A 19,157-nucleotide genomic window follows, 5' to 3' on the forward strand; every position below is an offset into this window, starting at 1 on the left:
TTCTTCCTGCTGGGGAACGGGAAGGGAAAAGAAGGCGACAGTGACCAGGAGAGAAGAGTGGAGAGGCAGGGATTGAGGTGTACTACGTCCCTGTAGTAGAGGGCAAGTTGAGGGGCAGCCAGGAAGTTCTTCAGTGCTGAGGCAGGGCAGCTTCCTGTGGGAGGGAAAGGAAGAGCAACTCAAAGCTCTCAGGGCCACCTCAGGGGTCTCATTCTCTCTGCCTGAGTCGGGAGGCACGGGGACTTCATCCCACACTCCCTCAGTGGTTCTCGGTTTTCTGACACCAACTAAGTCTAGGCAGAGCAGGCTGCAGTGACAGCTCCCTTTGCTGTACTCTCACCCATGGGCTACTCCCAGCAGCTTTGTACAGCTCAAGGAAGTGAAGGTTGACACGGTTTTTAAGGTAAGAGAGGCAGTGAGAGATGAATTGGGAGTCCCCTTAGCATAAAAGCAGGAAGTGGTGACAGGACATCTAATGTCTGAGGCTTCCCTCAGTGTGAAAACATGAGTAGAGGTTTAAATCTCATTCTTGGCTTCTAGGGCAGATGCCAAAGCCACCTTCCCCATCTCCTGCCTTCTTACACCCCTTCCTCTGTAACTTTCCTATCTAGAAAAGCAGTCAGGGAGTGCGGCATGGTCAGGATCAATGAAAGGGAATTCATTCTAGGTCCTTGTCCCAGTCCCATCCCTGCCCCTCATCTCACACACACACACACACACACACACACACACACACACACACACACACGCACGCATGCGCGCTGTGGTTAGCATGATTACACACAGGTGGGGGGTGTCACATGTCGATGAGCATGTTTCACACAAGTGGTGTGTAATACCTACGTGCTCTGCTGAGACGCTTGTGCAAATCCATCCTTTGGAAGAACTTGCTGTAGAACAATTCTACAGAAAGAATGTAGAACCTTCACCCTGCCTGGCACTGTCGTCTACCACTCAGATGGTACCACCGGGTCCCAAGGCAGCAAGAGAGTCAATAGCTTCTTTTCTCTGGGAGCTTGATGGAGCCGGGGGGAGGAAGAGATGCCCACTGGCTGTCCCTTCAGCAGCAGCCGGCATAATACACAAAGCCTAGGCTTGTTCTTTGCAGGGCCTGAGCTTAAGCTATAGGGATATGAGCTATGGAGACAGGAGAGCGAGCCACGGTAATGGCTCCTCTCATCTGTTTGCAAGGTCACTGGCACCTTGTCTTATGTAGAATGCCCCTGAGGTAAGGTATGGCATTTGGGAGTAGGTTGGACGCTGGATCCCTTTACCAGTTGTTGTAGTTATGCATCCACAGAATTCTGCCTCCTTTCCACAGGTCCAGCACATACCGGGACCTCCGGAAGGGCGTGTATGTGCCCTACACCCAGGGCAAGTGGGAGGGGGAGCTGGGCACCGACCTGGTGAGCATCCCCCATGGCCCCAACGTCACTGTGCGTGCCAACATCGCTGCCATCACTGAATCAGACAAGTTCTTCATCAATGGCTCCAACTGGGAGGGCATCTTGGGGCTGGCCTATGCTGAGATCGCCAGGGTGAGAGGAACAAGGCCTAGCCCTAGACACTCAGTCTGCACATTGCACACTGCATGCTACACAGGGATGGAGTTGGGAGAGAGAAGGGGAGGGAACTTACTAAGGGAAGGGAACAAATCAGTTTAAAGGATTATTTAACAGGGGGCTTGGGTGGCAGTCTGAATTTCATCCCTATAGAGGGCAGAACTATCGTGAGAGATGCTGTGATAGGCACAGGAACAGACTGTGGTTATTACTGACTCTAAGATCTTTAAGAATAAAAGAGGCCCCCATAAATCTGAAACAGGTTAAGCATATGGGGACCAAAGATCCCATCGATCCTTCCTGTTTGCATTGCCAGTGTCTCTTGCTAACCCTCGTTCCACCAGATCTCAGTGCCTCAACATGGCCCTTCCCAAGGAACGTCCCCCAGGTTCTTCCTTTTGCCTTCCACTTTAGGCAAGTAGCTGGCCTCTTTCCATTAGGGCCCTCTGTGTGAGGATTCACTCCTTGTCTCTTTCTGCCACAGCCCGATGACTCCTTGGAGCCATTCTTTGACTCCCTGGTAAAGCAGACCCACGTTCCCAACCTCTTCTCCCTGCAGCTCTGTGGTGCTGGCTTCCCCCTCAACCAGTCAGAAGTGCTGGCCTCGGTCGGAGGGAGCATGGTGAGTAGGTCCTAGGAGAGGGGTGGTGCTGGCACTGGGCAGAGACATGGGTACTATCTGCCCCCGCTCCCTTTATGGCTACACCACAGTCTTGGGCTCCACTATTTAGAATCAAGAGAAGCTTCTTTATGAAGCCCCATCCCACTTTTCTTTTTCTATCCTTTTCTTCCTTGCATTATTCCAAAAAGGATTCAAAGCACCTATAGTAAACCTGGAAAGGATGAGAGATGATTAGGAAAATTTTAAAGAAAATGAAAATAAGACCTCTTAGATTAAGATTATTCAGTCTGATGACCAGAGGGCAGAGATGTAAGGGGTTTAAAAGTCTATTTATTAATTAGGACAAATTGCAAATTGTTCTCTATCTCCAACAAGCAGAAACAATAAAACTTATAATAGAAGCAAATAATCATTCATTCAACATTTATTATGTCAGTTTAGGTTTAAATAACTTTATATCAAGGGCTGTGTGATTCTGAAACAAATAATTAAAAATCCTGGAAAGTCTCCTCCCCTGAACACATTCTTAACACATTTAAGAAACTATAAACCACTTTGGGGCATGATTTGTTTAGAAGCAGGAAGAGGAGAAAGGTGACCTGTAGTGGGCCTCGCCGTTCCCCAGGAATTACTGATCCTATTGCTTGCTCTCTGGGTGACTTGCTGTCCTTCTGTGCTGGCACTCTGGTACCTGCCTCTTTTTCTCCCTAGATCATTGGGGGGATTGACCACTCACTGTACACGGGCAGCCTCTGGTACACACCCATCCGGCGGGAGTGGTATTACGAGGTGATCATTGTACGGGTGGAGATCAATGGACAGGATCTGAAAATGGACTGCAAGGAGGTAATAAAACCCAGGGGGAGAGGATGGGGGGAGGCAACATAGCATGAGGTCAGACCCTGAGTCATGAGGTTGGGAGGACGAGGCAGAGGGGAGGAACTGAGGAAAGGGTTGGGGGCTGAGCCTAGAACAGTCAGGAGCTGAACGGTCACACAGCAGGACCTGAGGTTGGGGTACAGACTGGCAGAGCACTTCCACAGGGCCCACGTGGCTTATGGTCTCGTAAGGAAAAAAGTGTGTCAGGACTCTGGTCACTGCCTTGCTTTCTGGCCTGGGGCAAGTCGTCTGCGAGGCAGTGTGATATGGTGGAAGAGTCCAGCTTTGGAGTCAGAAAGACCTGGGAAGCAAGAAAGACCTGGGTTTCTAGCTCTGCCGTTTACTAGCCATGTGCCCTCAGGAAGTTACTATTTTGTGTTTCAGTTTTCTCACCAGCAAAACAGAGGTAAAAATGCCTTTTCCAAAGACTGTGGTGAAGATAGAGAAAATGAATAAAGTGTTTATCCCAGCGCCTGGCACACAGCGGTATCCAAACCATTTGAGTCTTCCTTACCTAGGTTCTTAATGTATGTTAAATTAGAATAGATATAAAAAGTTCAAAGCACTATACAAAGTATTTTTATTTTCAAGATTTGGAGAATGCCCACCCATGATAGTGAGAGTTAACATTTACTGAATGCTTCCTCTGTGCCGGGCACCATTCTAAGTGCTTCAAATGTGTTAATTTATTTAATCTTATAACTCTTTGAGGTAGGTACTATTATTATCCTCATTTTAAAGATGAGGAAACTGAGGCACAGAGGTTAAGTAACTTGCCACCTAAGAAGTGGCAAAGCCAGGATGCCAACCCAGGCAGGACTGAAAGTGGTCTGACTCACCCCTCCAATTCTGGCCAGAGCCTGACATCAGAAAAAGCTTTCGACCATTCTAACTCTCTCTTCTCCCTCTTAGTACAACTATGACAAGAGTATCGTGGACAGTGGCACCACCAACCTTCGTTTGCCCAAGAAAGTGTTTGAAGCTGCTGTCAAATCCATCAAGGCAGCCTCCTCGGTCAGTGGGACTAAGGACAGGGGTACAAGAGATGAGTGTCAGAAGTCTGGGAAATTCCACATTCCTCAACAAGAACCAAGATTTCTACCCCCAGATCCTTCTACTTGGATCTCTTAAAACTGTTGTCCTTTATGGGCCTCAGTTTGCTCATTACACAATTCCCCTGGTACAGAGTTTTGGCCTCACTCTCCTGCTCTCTTCCTCTAATCCTTGGGTTTCAGCTTACCTTTCCCCAGTTTGGATAGTCCACAGAAAAGCAAATCGAGGGCCCAGTGAGTGTTATCTGAAAATGGGAGAGGTGAGATGGTGACAGAGGCTGTTCCCTCATGGCTATCCCTTTATTGCCAACACAGACGGAGAAGTTCCCAGACGGTTTTTGGCTTGGGGAACAGCTGGTGTGCTGGCAAGCAGGGACCACTCCTTGGAACATTTTCCCAGTCATCTCACTCTACCTGATGGGGGAGGTCACCAATCAGTCCTTCCGCATCACGATCCTTCCACAGGTATGTCCCCAACCTAAGTCAGTAGGATCCCAGGAAGAGGAGAAAGTATATATTGGGAGATAGTGAGCAGGCATGGCTTCTCAGGATTTGGAAGACAAAACAGATGAGTGTCCAGTCGTCAAGGGCTCTTGGAAAAACCAATCCCTCTGAGCTCAGGGATGACAAAGGGAACTGCCTGAGGGCCTAGATACGTAGAAGGCAGAGGTGGGAAGGACGGGTTGAGGAAGACACACTGTCATGCTTTGATTGCTTATACTTAGCAATACCTGCGGCCAGTAGAAGACGTGGCCACGTCCCAAGACGACTGTTACAAGTTCGCCATCTCACAGTCATCCACGGGCACTGTTATGGGAGCTGTTATCATGGAGGGCTTCTACGTTGTCTTTGATCGGGCCCGAAAACGAATTGGCTTTGCTGTCAGTGCTTGCCACGGTGAGAGCACCAGGGATGGGTGTGGGCCAGTCTATCCATGTTCTCCCTGTCCAGCAGTTAGGACACTGGGGCCCCTTTCGGGGTGGGAGGTAGTAACAGTTGCCTCAAGCCAGTGTCAACATATTGTGCACAAGCTAGTGTCAGTGCCCATGCTTTTTGTATTGCCTGGCACGGTGACCCTGCCTGGATTGGTCAGTTCGGTTGGAGACCCAGAGCAGCAAGAGCTGCCTAAGCACCTTGGGAAGCTCCAGATCCCAGGGCAGCAGGCTGAGCCTATAGTGACCCTGTCAGCTGGTGTACAGAGAGGTTGAATGCTACTTCGGAACGGTGGAAGGGTCTTGCAACGGGACATCAGCAGTGACAGGTAAGTTTACTACATACATATGGGGCTGGCTTTTTGGTCAGCTCAGCACTACTGACTTTTAGGTATCATTCCTACTGGGTAAGTATACAGGAAAGGTTGTTGCTCCCCAAGACCTGGGAGGAGAGCCAGCCCTCCACCTAGAACCAGCTTTCTGTCCTGCTCCTAAATATCTCCAAGGAAGGGGATTCTACAGGCTCCTCAGGGCCTAATTTCCAGGCCTCACTATCAGGAAGTTCTTTTGTTGTATAATCAAAACTGCTGTGTGATAACGAGAACTGCCCACTCCCATCTGCCCTTTCTCCAGTGCACGATGAGTTTAGGACGGCAGCGGTGGAAGGCCCTTTTGTCACCCCAGACATGGAAGACTGTGGCTACAACATTCCACAGACAGATGAATCAACCCTCATGACCATAGCCTATGTCATGGCTGCCATCTGCGCCCTCTTCATGCTGCCACTCTGCCTCATGGTGTGTCAGTGGCGCTGCCTCCGCTGCCTGCGCCATCAGCACGATGACTTTGCTGATGACATCTCCCTGCTGAAGTGAGGAGGTCCATGGGCAGGAGACAGATTCCCCTGGACCAAATGTGGGTGGTTCACTTTGGTCATGAGTAGGAGACACAGAAGGCACCTGTGGCCAGAGCACCTCAGGACCCTCACTCCCCCACCAAATGCCTCGCCTGACAGGAAGAAAGGAAAAGCTGGCAAGGTGGGTTACAGGGATTGCACCTGTAGGAAACAGGAGAGGGAAGAAAGAAGCGCTCTGGTCGCAGGAGTACTCTTGGTCACCTCAAACTTGAGTTGGGAAAATTCTGCTGCTTGAAACTTCAGCCCTGAACCTTTGCCTGCCATCCCTTTTGAATCTCCAACCCAAAGTATTCTTCTTTTCTTAGTTCCAGATGTAGTGGCATCACACCCAGGTTACCCCCATGTGTGTCTCTGCAGAAGCCTGGCAGAGAAAGAGCCAATCTTGTTTTCCTGCTGGCCACAGTCAGTAGGAGCGGATGCAGTGTGCTATTTGCTTGAGAGACAGGGCCTGCATAAACAAGCCAAACATTGGTGCAGATTGCCTCTTGAACCAAACAAAAAGTTAGAGTGAATACTTGTGCAAATGGGGGTGGTTGGAAGAGGAGAAGGAGAGGCAGCGCAAAGACAGGGAACAGTTGGGATCAAAGCTAAGAAAGGCAGAAACATGCCCACTCGCCAGTCCCAGTTTTAGACTTCATCTCCAAGACAGAATCCCATCTCGTAAGATGGGTGTTACTTCCCAATGTTTTCTTCTCTGTGGTTGCAGCCTGACCAAAAGTGAGACGGGAAGGGCTTACTTAGCCAAAAAGCTCTTTTTAGCTCTCTTAAATGAAAAGTGCCCACTGAGAAGTTCCAACTAACAAATGAATTTCTACCTTATTAATTCCACTTGCCCCACCTGAACCCGTTACTCCACATATGATAGGTGGCACTGAAATAGCCCAACTCCCCTAAGCCCCAGGTGCCCTGTGGGAAAGCAATTGGAATATAGCAAATACAGCAGGGCTGGGCTTTGTCTTCCTGGGTACATGTTCACTCCCTCCCCTAAACTTCTACTCCTCTGGAGCTTTGCAGCTGAGGTGCTAGAATAGATAGGAGACCTCTCCTACCTAATCCTTGAAAGCAGAATTCTGAAGATTCATCCAACAGGTATCGGGTTGATGCCCCATCCCTCTGCCTGGATTTCTTCCTGTTCAGCTGTTAAGTAGTAGTAAGATCTTTACATAATACAGCGGTTTCATTATTCTCTCACCCTCTAATGTCCCTCCGTTTATTTGGCTAAGGCATCCCGCAGGGGCACTAGTATTATACCAAGAGTGTCAGGAGCACAGGGATTTCTGGCTCTAGCATCATTGCCTTCAGTATCAAGGCTGCCTAGAGAAAGGATGGCAGCCACAGGGCTTCCTTATTTCCTTCACCACAAGAGTCCCTCGATGGAGGCCATTCTTTCCCCCTATCATCTCTCTAATCCCCACTCCTAATAGTACCTGGGTTCCCAGGCTGGTTCTTGGGCTACGTAGTGGGGACCAAGTTCATTTCCTCCCTATCAGTTCCAACACAGACGCCTATGATACCAATGTTAGTGGGGAGAGCTGAATTATTCTGGCATACCCACTGCATCCTATTCCTGTCTGGTCAACACACTGCTTCCAGGTATGGGACTTGCCGAGTGTGGAATTTCCTGATGAGGGAGAGGGAAATACAAAGAGGGCCTCTGGAGATCCTGGCCTCAGCCAGCTGCCCACAAGCCATAAACCAATAAAACAAGAATATTGAGTCACAGTTTTTTATCTGGGTTCTCTTCATTCCCACTGCACTTGGTGCTGCTTTGGCTGACTGGGAACACCCCATAAACGCAAAGACTGACAGGAAGACTGGAGACTGTCCACTTCCAGCTCGGAACTTACTATGTAAATAAACTTCTAGAATTGCTACCGTGAAACGAAAATGCCACATTCTGCTTTATAATTTCTACCCATGTTGGGGAAAACTGGCTTTTTCCCAGATCTTTCCAGGGCATAAAACTCAACCCCTTCATTAGTAAGTCTCATTGTCCTATTTTTTTTTAAGAGAAAACTTGTACTTAATTTTCTTTTTACAGTTACTTCCTTTCTACCCTGAAACTATGAACTCTAAGTGTAAAAAAGAAAATCTTGACAACAGCTTCTCACTTGTAAAAATATGTATTATATACCTCTATTTTTAACTTCTACTCCAGAAAAATGACTGCCCCACCCCGACTCGCTGCATTAGGGTCTTTCCCATTGGTCGGCACAGCTTTTACCACAGCAGCCAGTAGACAGAGGGAGAGGACAACAAGGGTGGCTGCTTTCAGACTGCCCTGAACAAGAAAGAGAGGAGCGACAGGGAGGCCCCCACTCCCACGCACAACTCTACAGAACACCGGTCCTCCAGCAACAGCTGGCTTTCGGGGGGCTTTTACTAGGAAGCAGTTAAGCCCCCTACTCTCTCCTTTTATTCTCTCTGCTCCTGTAACTTCAAGATTTGTGGAAAATAAACAGAAGATTCTTTATACCCATTTCTAATTTCTAAATTTTCAGGGGGTAATGAAAAATATCGCAGGTGGCCCAAAGGCTGCTGCGAAGTTGAGGGGAAATAAAATCTTAAGATTACAAGATTAAAAATGAGTCCCCCTAAATGAAGAGAACAAAGGAACTGGTCTTCCATTTTGCCACATTCCCTCTTCATGACACCTATCAAGCTGGAGATGTTAATATTTCATTAACCAAAGAAAGTCATCTGACCTCTACAGGGGGAGTACTCAGGCCATTTCAATCGCCCTACAAGATACCAAGGAGGTCCCCGGAAGTCCAGCTCCTTACACTGATGCCAGTCAATAAACCCAGGCAAATAAAGCAAGAGAACAGAAAGAATATGTCCACGAGCTGACAGCAAGAAGGAAAGACAAAGAAGGAAAGAGTAACAAAAACAGAGAGGAGAAAGTTTAGTTGGATCTGAAAGGAAAAGTCTTTGCTACCCTGATATGTACTGCTAGTGCCAGTAAGCATTTCCAGGTCCCAGAATGGGAAAAATGCAGCTGTTGGTAATATAATGTCCTTTCCCTGGAGCTAATTTTTTTTTTTTTGATTAACACTCAGTTCTTACTTGTTTAATTTCAAGAGAAGAGAGCTGAAGCCCATTCCTATAGCAGTAAAGATAAAAGGACAGGAAAAGATTCAAAGTTCTAATAAAGTCACAGCTTTCCCAGGAATGAACCTAAAAACCAGAAGTGCTCAATAAGCAGAAGTGGAAAAATGATCTAGTTCCAGATAGCTATCCATAGAACAAATGACTTATAAACTTGAAACCCAATCTCCCTTCATATCACTTTGGTCTCCATTTTTCCCAGGACAGGAAACATGTCCCCCACAGCTTTCTTGCTTCAAAAATTAAAACCTAGTATCCCAAGATCATTCTGAAAGAAATTTTGCACAGACATCTCTTCACCCCAGTGCCTGCCTGGAGCTTACCCAAGGTCACCAAACAACTTGGTTGTGAACCAACTGCCTTAACCTTCAAGGGGAAGGGGGCTTAGCTAGACTTTTAGAGCAGAAATGAAAGGGAAGAGGTGAGGACTTCACAAGGTTGGTTTGTCAGAGCTTGATCAGAAGCCAAGTGAGTTGGGGCAAGGGATGGTTTGGCCCAGGAAAGACCTGTGGGTTGTGCTCATTTCTAAAGGAATGACTAGCCAGGAAGTAGGGTGGACAGAAATTTGTAGGGGTTGTGGGGGAAATGGGACCTTGGTTATGTTGTTATTCTTGGACTGTGAATTTTGCTGATGTAAAACAGAATATTCTGTAAACCTAATGTCTGTGTACAAATAATGAGCGTTAACACAGTAAAATATTCAATGAAATGTCAAACTATTAGGGTTACAATTTTTCTTCTCAGTCAGTCTCATTTTATCCTTTCGGAGCAGAGCAGCTAGAACAACACTGCGGCTTCAGAGGCTTTTGGTAAGCAAGGCATCTGGTTGGACAGCGAGTGAGCACCAGGGTTCAGATTTGCAGACGTGAGCCTTAAGAAAATGGACTAGAGACTGAGCCAAATCAAAGCAGGATGGCCTTACAGCAACAGCAGCTTCCTAGATGGTTTTTATATTGTATTTGAAAACAGCCCTAGGCAGGAATATCATAATTTCAAGGCCAAACTAAACATCATCTTACCTACAATCTGCATCCCCCAAAGGAACTGCAAGGTGATGGGGACAGACCATTTCTGCATAATATACATACTTTCATTTACGAACATTTGAATACAGACTTTCTATACACACATTACCTATATAATAAAAATGTACATGGCATGAGTATATGTCACTGTATAAATATAGAGTTTTAGAAATCTTGAACCCGCGCTTCCTGTTCACATCAGTTTTTCCTCTTCTTCCTCCCCAGTCAGGTCCGTCATTTAAGAGTTGGACAAAAGGGACAAGTGTCATTTGTGTTGGTCTGGGCCCAGAATTTGATACACTGGAAAGAAAGAAAGACATAGCTCAGGTTTATCTGGAAAGATGGAGCAAAGGAGAGGAGAGAGTGCCGTTAAGATTCAACAGGTCTACGGAATGCATCCAAAGTCAGAAAAGCTTACCATGGGGGACTAGAAGGGCTATTTCATTGGCTCTTAGCCTCAAAAGAATCTTCAGAGCAGGTGAACCTGTCCTTTTTCCAGGGAACATTAACAATCAGCTAATAACAGTGTGCAGCTTGCTCCTTCTTAGGATCCATTTAGGCTGCAATGAGCGTCCATCTCCTAAGACCTATCACCCTTGAACCTCATTCAGGATTTCCCCTTACCAAGAATTTAGATGTAAATTCAGTTCCTACCTCTTGGAAAGACAAAATAGTAAAAAGGAATCATCCCTGTTGCTCAGAGACTTAACTCTGCTTGGTAACCTAGTAAGAGAGGAATATCTTGTCAGCTTGTGAAGATAACCTCTAACAGGCAGGCCTTCAAGCTATTCTGTTAATGGAGTTACTAATCTCACATTCAGGTTCCCTGTTCCACTCCTCTCATCTAAGCAAAGTCTCTTGAAAATACTACATTTGAAACAGCAGTTAGATATGTATATCTTATTGTCAGTTTTCCAAGAAAGTGGCCTATCAGTGCTCTAGTATGAACTGCTTATCCAGTCCCCTAAAGGGAACGGGGCAAAGGAAGCTGGGAATGCCTGGCTGCCAGTATTCTGAATTCTGCTGAGGTTTTAAACCACAATTTACTGAAAACTTTATGTTTAGATATTAATGATGAGCATCAACACAGTAAAATGTTCAAAAAAATTTAAATTATCTCAGCTATCAAAAGCAATAGTGGCAGCTGAGGAAGGTATGCAGCACCCACCTCCTTATGCAACACATGGGTACACGCCATTGGATGCAGCTCACTGGGCTGGACAAGTTTCTGGCACATTAGACACAGTTTACAGGTGGCTGGAGCCTGCAGAACAGAGGAGGGACAGTCAAAAGAGCAAGCAACCTCTGGGTCTCCTTGACTTTCATGCCCACGATTCCATCTACCATTTCCTAGTAGCAAAAAGATTTTGTACCAAAAGAATTGTTCAAATACAGATTCTTGCCAAAAGCACTTGCATTTTCCAGGTGGGGGCTGTCTACAACCTAGCTGATGAGCTAATGGTCTCTGCCTGCACTCCACCTGTAAACCCGCTCCCTCCTCACTCCCCAGCTTCTCCACACCCCAGTTTTTGAAGAAAAAGAGTCTTACATGTGAAGACCTTCCAGGATATGAAACTTGGGCAGAAGGCAAGAACATTGGGGTACTGATTTGGGCCAACGGAGCAGGGAACAAGGCCCGGATCCGACCGAGTGGCTGTGGGCAGAACCATTGTCAGAGTAAGGAAAGAGAGTCTGAGTAACAGAACATATAACACAAAGAAATCACTTATTTCCCAATCCAGCAAAGGAAGAAAGCAGACTAGATACCCCTGGCCATAGCACTGCTTCCCACCCTAGATTTTTCTGAAATCTGCCTCTTCTCCAACATCTTGGCAGGCTGAGTTCTCCCCCAAGTAGCTTGTCTCACCTGAGTACTTGCTGCCACCCGCTCATGTTCTGCCAGTCGTGCAGCTACCAACTGGATCAGTTCCTCCATGGTCAGGCCTGCCATGGTGGTACGTGCTGTTTTGATTTGCTGAAGAATGTTGGTCATCTGGGCCCTAAAAGAAAAATGGTGAGGGGAGAGATTCTGTGCTATACTCATGGGGAATATCCATGAAACCTCCCCTATTTTAACCCCTAGACATTTTTCTAGCCAATATTTTTTTTAATTAATCTTTAAAGATACTTACTTATTGCATTGTGGGAACCGAGTCAGCAGCTTCTCCAGGATCTTCTCCAGTTTGTCTACTGGTTGGGGCCGGGGAGTTTCAGTAGAAGCCTTAACACCGCCCAAGCCTGGGGGAGGCGGGATGGAGGCGCCAGGGGGCATGTGTGGACCATGGGGGCCAACAAGGGAACCCAAGCCAGGGCTATTTCTCCCATGGGAGCCAGGAAGGGGTGGGGAAGGCTGGTTGGGCTGAGAAAGGGCAGGGTTCAGGATTGGGAAAGACAAGGAACGGGGATCTGCACTAGGCATAACCATGGGCATTGTGACCTGCCCAATGGAGAAGGGCATCCGAGGAGCCAGAGAGGGATTGGGTTGAAACACCTGAAGCATGAAGTCTGTCTACAAGAGGGGAAGAGGTGGAGGACAAGAGAGAAGGGAAGAAAATGAAAGTTTAGGAAACTGGAGCAGAAATCAATGAGCAAATCTTGCACCAAATAATACCAATAATAATCATCAAAAATAATAAAACCAGTATCTTCATAAAAAGAACAAGTGAAAGACCGACTCTGCCACCAACACAGAGAGGTGGACTCCCCAAAGCCAGCACTCTTACCTCTGATGGGGGTGGAGGCAAAGTGGGGGTAGGGATTTGAGGGAGGCTGCTCAGCTTGGCTCCATTCCTCACTAGCTGGATATGACTATTAAATTGGTCCTAGAAAAGAGAGAAAGGAAAGGATTATCCTTTACTGATGAGCTCAAAGGGAGCCCCACCCAGTATCAGGAAAACAAGGGGAGGGGCAGGATAGGACCTAAATCTCAATGCCAAAGATCCCTCCCTATCATCAGAAGTGTTTAATGCCAGATTAACTGACTCAATGATCACCCATTACTACACTTACCCGAACATTCTTTTTCATTATCCGAACTCCATTCAGTCTTGTCTCCCACTCCTGTTTGGAACGAACTGTCTCTAGTGTTGGGGGAGTTGACCTTTCAAGAAACCAACAGTAATTACAGAATTAAAGAAAGCCCAACTCCTAACTCTCTGAGACAGCAGAACAGTAGCTGGCTAATGGGTCTGGAGAGATGAGGCTGGAGCAGGTGCAGGAGAAGGCCAAGGTTCTAAGTTGTCTGCCTCACTTTAACTCCAGCATCTTTTAAGCCAAGTATTGGAGAAAGAGAACCAACCACAGAGAGAGGGTTCTTGCCTGCCTGAAAATGCCACAGGGGTCCTCCAGATTCCATGGCAGAAAGAGGAGAAATTACTATATAAGAAACAAATCTCCAAAGACATTTATATGCTCTGACAGCATAAGAGATACTGTTCATCCAAATGGAAATAGTACAATAAAAAGTACAAAACTATAAAACTGTAGAAGGGAAGAGTTAGAGAGTGAAGAAGTTGAGAATACAGGAAAAGAAATCACTGAATAATTCCTATTGCAGAGAGATGCCTTCAAAAGTCTGTGAAGACAGAATAAGTGCCAGACTAGCTAGCCTAGGGTTTCAAAAACCTAAAGAAGCCCACACTAAACTGCAGGACCATTAAAACTCTTGAATGGAAAGGTACTCACTTGAGGTAAGTAAGGTGCAGTTCTGCCTCTTTTTCTGCTTCTTCTAGTTTCAATACCAGCAACTCTTTCCGACTCTCTAGTGATAAGATCTAAGGAAACCACATACACACAAACACTTTATTAATTTTACATACATGAAAGCTGCCCCTAGATAGTAAAAACAATTGTTTAGTGGCTAAATGGTATAATACTTATATGGCTTAGAGGTATAATACTATATCTCTAAGTATATACCATCTAGAAGCCCAAAATCAACACTTTCCACACACCAGCTCTCCTCACCTCTGCCTTCCAGGCCCGTTCTGTCTCTTCCATAATGTTCCGATTTATTTCACCATCCTGATTCTTGAGCCTATCCAGTTCCATTTCCCACACCTCTCTGTAAGATAAGAAACAAAGAACAAGACTAAGGGGAGAAAGACAAGCTTGTTAAGAGACACCAGGGCGAAAGTAAACCCCAAAATTGGTCCCCCACATGTGTTACAGGAAGTCTTACTCTAAGTATTACCGATAGACATAAATTTGTCAACATTTAAAGTGGTCTGTAATTGCATAAAGACCCTATATTTGAAAGTAAGTACGCTCTTATCTCCACTTGCTAAAATAAGGCTACCCGGAATAGGAAAGAGTGTACTGAGAACCAAAACCCACAGAAGGCAGAATGTTCTTCTATGTTCAAGGAGGACTCAAAATCATTATGGCATTCCTCCTATTTCCCAACTTGTCTTTTAGTATGGGTGGTGAAGAATGCAGGACTAAACACGGGGGTCCATTTAAAACTTACCTCCAATGCAGCAATCACTAATTCACTACTGAGTACATAGATACTGGCTTACTGACTTTTCACATTTCCTTAGCTATAGCAAATATTATTTGAAAGGAAAAAACATGCTCATCATACCTCAGGACTTCTCCTTTCCATTGGTTTCCTCCCTTGTTATGCCACTCCCCCCGCCCTATTCGTAGGGTGTAATATACATAACTCAGTATTAGGGTGACCAGCTGTCCCGGTTTCCAGACACTAAATGTTTTGCAAAATAATCTCAACAGAAACAGAGCTAAAAACTAAGAAGTTGAGTCCTTAGCCCAAATATATTTCTTTCAGAACATATTATATTCTAGGCAAGGCAAAGGGAAACAAAACAAAAACTGTTGGATGAGTTAATATATAGGGGTTGGCTGTCCTGCATTTAGGGTAGATTATGAAATCCTTTTCTCTGAACTGAAGCTAACAGAAACCCATACAGAATGAATGAGATCAGACATTAACAGAAAACATTTACCCTGGGATGAACTGCAAACTTACTGTTTATGAGGCTAGAATTCTTCCTTGATTCAATTTAATGCACCATCTACTAAGCAGCCTACAATGTATGAGGCATTCTGCTAAAAGCCGGGGATATGAAGATGCCTAGTTCCTGTACCCAAGAAGCTCATGATCCAGTAGTTTTCCAGGTGAACAAAGCGAACAAGGAAATTCTGGGCAGGTCAAAAAGCAAGTGCAAAAGCCAAAAAGAGAGAGAGTACCAAACTAAGGCAGTGGTCCAGGGAGTGCAGCAGGCAGCATATACAAGTCAAACACTGGGTAGTGTGGTCTGCACTGGGGATACAGACAAGAGTGTCACTAGCATAAAGAGTCGCAGAAGCCCTAGGGATGGAAGAAATAATCTAGAATAGCAGCGTGTAAAACATAGTCTACGGGCCCCTAAAATCCTTTGAGGGCCTGGTCTATGAAACAAAAACTAACTTCATAATAACTCTAAAACTGTCTTTTTCATTCTCGTTCTTTCACGAGTCTACAATAGCGTTTTCCTGAGGCTACACCACGTGTGATGATATTATCACTTTGATGGCTAAAAGAATATATGCTCCTGTATTCTTATGTTTTCTAGCATTTTCAAAGATAGTAGGTTTAGGGTATAATTTAAGCTCTCAATTTTTTTCTTCTGAGTACTTCTTTTGTGTTTTTACTAGCTATCTTTAATTATACTTACTATAATCTTACTATTGTCCAAAAAATCATTACTATAAAAATCTCAAAGTTCTTCACGCATCTAAGTAGAAACAAGTACTTTTGTTATTTTGTTTTGCAATAATACTTTCTAAATTTTTTTAAAACTTTTCTCAATTTTTAAGTTATATATAAAATGTATTATTTTAGAATTTAATATCTTTCTCTAAAATAAAAGAAAATGTATTTGTAATTTTTCTCTTACATTTAAGAATGAATCATTGGCTCAAAAAAGGGAGATTGAAGATTTGTTTTTCTCAACCCACAGCTGTAATATATAATCTAAAAATACTAAAGAAGATGCAACTGGCCTAGAGTTATCTGACTCAAGGAAAGAAAGAATCTACTCCAAAGAAACTGCAAAATTGTAAATAAGAAACCAAAGTGTGACAAGAGCCATCTTTCTCTTGACTTCATAGTTGTTAATAATTTATTTTACTTTATCTTAAGCAACAGAACATTTTCTAATTATATTGCACCAGTTAGGTTATGGTGACATTTTGAGACCAATCATTCAGAATTTAAAGAAAAAGGAAATGAATATTTTAAATACAGACATGATGAATTCTTTAAAATTCTCAAAAATTGTTAAAGCCTTTCAAAGTGGAAATGAAAAAGGCACTGAAGAATCTTAGGGTAAGCTACTATATTTCATTAACTGGGGAAACAACCTTGTACAGCTGACAGTCCTACATGCCTGCTGGATGAAAAGTCAGTAAAATAAATCACAGCAGTGCCACTTTTTAATCATACAGAAATTCATCAAAGTAAAGATTTTGCTGCAAATCTGAAGACTTAATTAAGATCTCATCTGCAGAATTGTAATTTTAGTTTACAAATAGATGAATGTACAGGCATGTCTAGACTTGCTATTTTGGTTATGTTTGTCTAGTACTGGCAGCCGCTAATCATCGAAGATGACGTTGTGTGTGAATTCTTGGCAACAAACACAGTGATGTTCACATAATCCAAGTTAAATAACCTTTTTGAATCTCATGGTTTATCCTAGAATAACTGTTGACACTTATACTGCACTTTTAGTATAAAAACTATACTGGATAAAAATATTGGCACCATACATAAATCAAGGCAGTGGCACCAGATTATACCACTAGGCACTGTATTCTTTACTGCCACTCCCTTGCAGCTGTGGAGGAGGGACAGTTTTATTTAAGAATGCCCTCGATGAAGCCATAAAAAATAATAATCTTATTAAATCTTGACCATTAAATACACACCTTTCTAATATTCTGTTAGATGAAATGCTATATGCCAAAGTACAATGGTTGACTTGAGGAAAAGCACTTGTGAGACTGTCTGAGCTGTGAGTTGAGCTAGCCTCTTTTTTCATGTAACACTATTTTTATTTAAAAGAACAACTGAGAAACTATGGTTTTTGAACTTGAGTATTTAGCAAACATGTTCTTGGAAATGAACTAAAACTACTCTTGTTATTTCAAAGAAAACAATTGACAATAGTTATTGCCAATAATAAAATTTGAGCTTTCAAGCAAAAATTAGAATTTTACAAAATCTATACCAGCCATTGGGAGCTTGAAGGCTTCCCATTACTTAAACACTATTCTGATGAGATCAATGGTGCTATAAACAAATGTGATTCTTTAAATATTGTATAATAAAATGTATCCACACTTGGAAGAGCTGCTAACTCTGAACCAATATTTTCCAAATTATCAATCCATCATGCTACCAAGTCACCTGTGCGACCCACTTGGCACTGCAGAGTTCGTGTAAAGATTATTTTAAGCTGAAGACACCGGAGATTCATCAGATGCAGAAAAACAGCCTCTCCAAGCTTCCCTTAACTAAGAGCAGCAACTTCTGGGAAATGAGGCTGTCATAAACTTCTCTTCAGGGCAGAGCTCCTCCCAGAAGAGAGAATGCGAATAAAACCTACCCTAAATCCCTGATCCAGTGAGTTTTATGACCCTAAAGGAGACAGAAAAACCACTCATACCTGTATAGGCAAATATCACAAACTTTTTACCTCCTGTTTGTTCTCCTGAAAATCCATTTATCTTTCCAGAAAGTGCTATCAGTGCCCTTTATCCCCAACTTCTCAGAAGTCATTTGTTTTCCCATAAGTGTCTTTCTCTCCCTGCCCCTTCACCTACTAAGATGGTAGATAAGCCCCAAATTCTAACCATTCCTTTGAGATACCCATCACTGAGTTCTCCCAAATGTATGCACTTTGCATGCATAAACTTTTTCTTTTCCTCCTGAAATCGGTCTTTTCTCATTTTAATTTGCAGGCCACAGCTATTGAAGTAACAGAGTAGAGGGAAAAGTATTTCCTCCCATAACCAACAAAGTTAAAACATCCATTCAAAGTGCAAGGTAAGCCAATGGATTTTTTTTTTCTTTTTCTCCCCAAATCCGCCCAGTACATAGTTGTATATTTTAGTTGTAGGTCCCTCTGGTTGTGGCATGTGGGATGCTGCCTCAGTGTGGCCCGATGAGCAGTGCCACGTCCATGCCCAGGATCCTAACCAGCGAAACCCTGGGCCAGATCAGCGGAGTGTGTGAACTCAACCACTTGGCCACGGGGCCAGCCCAAGCCAATGGATTTTAATGTAACGGTACAAAAAGTTCACTGATGTGGTTTCAGATTCTACAATGCAATTAACCTCTAAGAAACTACCAGCTGTCAGGTTTTGGAGTACCATCAAAGAAGAGTAACCACAATCAACAAGAAGGCTATTAAAATACTCCTCTTTTTTCCAAACAACATATCTGGGTATCACCAGATTTTCTTCATGTATTTTCACCAAAACAATATACTGCAATAGACTAAATGCAGTAGATAGGACAATTAATTTTCTTTCATTAAAGAGACTTGCAAAAATGTAAACAATGTCATTCTTCAAACGAAACTGATTTTTGCTCTGGGTTAGGCAAAGATTTCTTAGGACACAAAATGCATGAACCACAAAAGGAAAAAACTGATAAACTGGACTTTATCAAAATTTAAAAGACACTGTTACAAAATGCAAAGGCAAGTTACACACTGGGAGAAAATACGTGCAAAATGCATATTTGATAAAAGGACTTGTATTAAGAATACTCAGTAAGAAAACAAAGTGCTTTTTTAAAATGGGTAAAATATTCAAATAGATACTTCAGCAAAAAAGAATGACAATGGCAAATAAGGACATGAAAAGATGTTCACCATCAATAGTCCTTTGAGAAAAGCAAGTTAAAACCACAATGAGATAACACTAAACACTTATTAGAATGGCTAAACCCAAAAAGACTGATAAGACCAAGTATTGGCGAGAATATAGAGCAACCGGAATGTTTATACATTGCTGGTGGGAACGCAGAATGGTACAGCAACTTTGGAAA

General features: G+C 43.9%; 2 protein-coding genes across 14 annotated transcripts in view; one reads left to right on the plus strand and one right to left on the minus strand.

Annotated features, from left to right (window-relative positions):
- Positions 1–19,157, plus strand: part of BACE1 (beta-secretase 1) — a 44,953-nt gene that overhangs the window by 14,674 nt on the left and 11,122 nt on the right. For 2 of the 12 annotated variants that reach the window (XM_014855558.3, XM_070490228.1), the window contains exons 3-9: positions 1,322–1,538; positions 2,047–2,184; positions 2,896–3,030; positions 3,976–4,077; positions 4,431–4,580; positions 4,841–5,012; positions 5,681–9,787. In XM_014855558.3, coding sequence (XP_014711044.1) covers positions 1,322–1,538; positions 2,047–2,184; positions 2,896–3,030; positions 3,976–4,077; positions 4,431–4,580; positions 4,841–5,012; positions 5,681–5,922 — 1,156 coding nt within the window. In that variant the 3' untranslated portion in view covers positions 5,923–9,787. Of the gene's footprint in view, positions 1–1,300; positions 1,539–2,046; positions 2,185–2,895; positions 3,031–3,975; positions 4,078–4,430; positions 4,581–4,840; positions 5,465–5,680; positions 9,788–18,064; positions 18,154–19,157 lie in introns of those variants that run through there. The other 10 variants (XR_011495680.1, XR_011495679.1, XM_044753718.2 and 7 more) reach the window with 10 other exon arrangements.
- The window catches only part of RNF214 (ring finger protein 214), a 39,078-nt gene continuing 29,921 nt past the window's right edge, over positions 10,001–19,157 (minus strand). For both annotated transcript variants that reach the window (XM_044753715.2, XM_044753716.2), the window contains exons 7-15: positions 14,063–14,159; positions 13,781–13,869; positions 13,106–13,196; positions 12,820–12,918; positions 12,229–12,605; positions 11,964–12,096; positions 11,646–11,750; positions 11,265–11,360; positions 10,001–10,396 (exon numbers count right to left, since the gene is read on the minus strand). In XM_044753715.2, coding sequence (XP_044609650.2) covers positions 10,331–10,396; positions 11,265–11,360; positions 11,646–11,750; positions 11,964–12,096; positions 12,229–12,605; positions 12,820–12,918; positions 13,106–13,196; positions 13,781–13,869; positions 14,063–14,159 — 1,153 coding nt within the window. In that variant the 3' untranslated portion in view covers positions 10,001–10,330. The remainder of the gene's footprint in view (positions 10,397–11,264; positions 11,361–11,645; positions 11,751–11,963; positions 12,097–12,228; positions 12,606–12,819; positions 12,919–13,105; positions 13,197–13,780; positions 13,870–14,062; positions 14,160–19,157) is intronic.

The sequence above is a fragment of the Equus asinus genome, chromosome 20 (assembly GCF_041296235.1).
Source record: "Equus asinus isolate D_3611 breed Donkey chromosome 20, EquAss-T2T_v2, whole genome shotgun sequence".
NCBI classification, from domain to species: domain Eukaryota; kingdom Metazoa; phylum Chordata; class Mammalia; order Perissodactyla; family Equidae; genus Equus; species Equus asinus.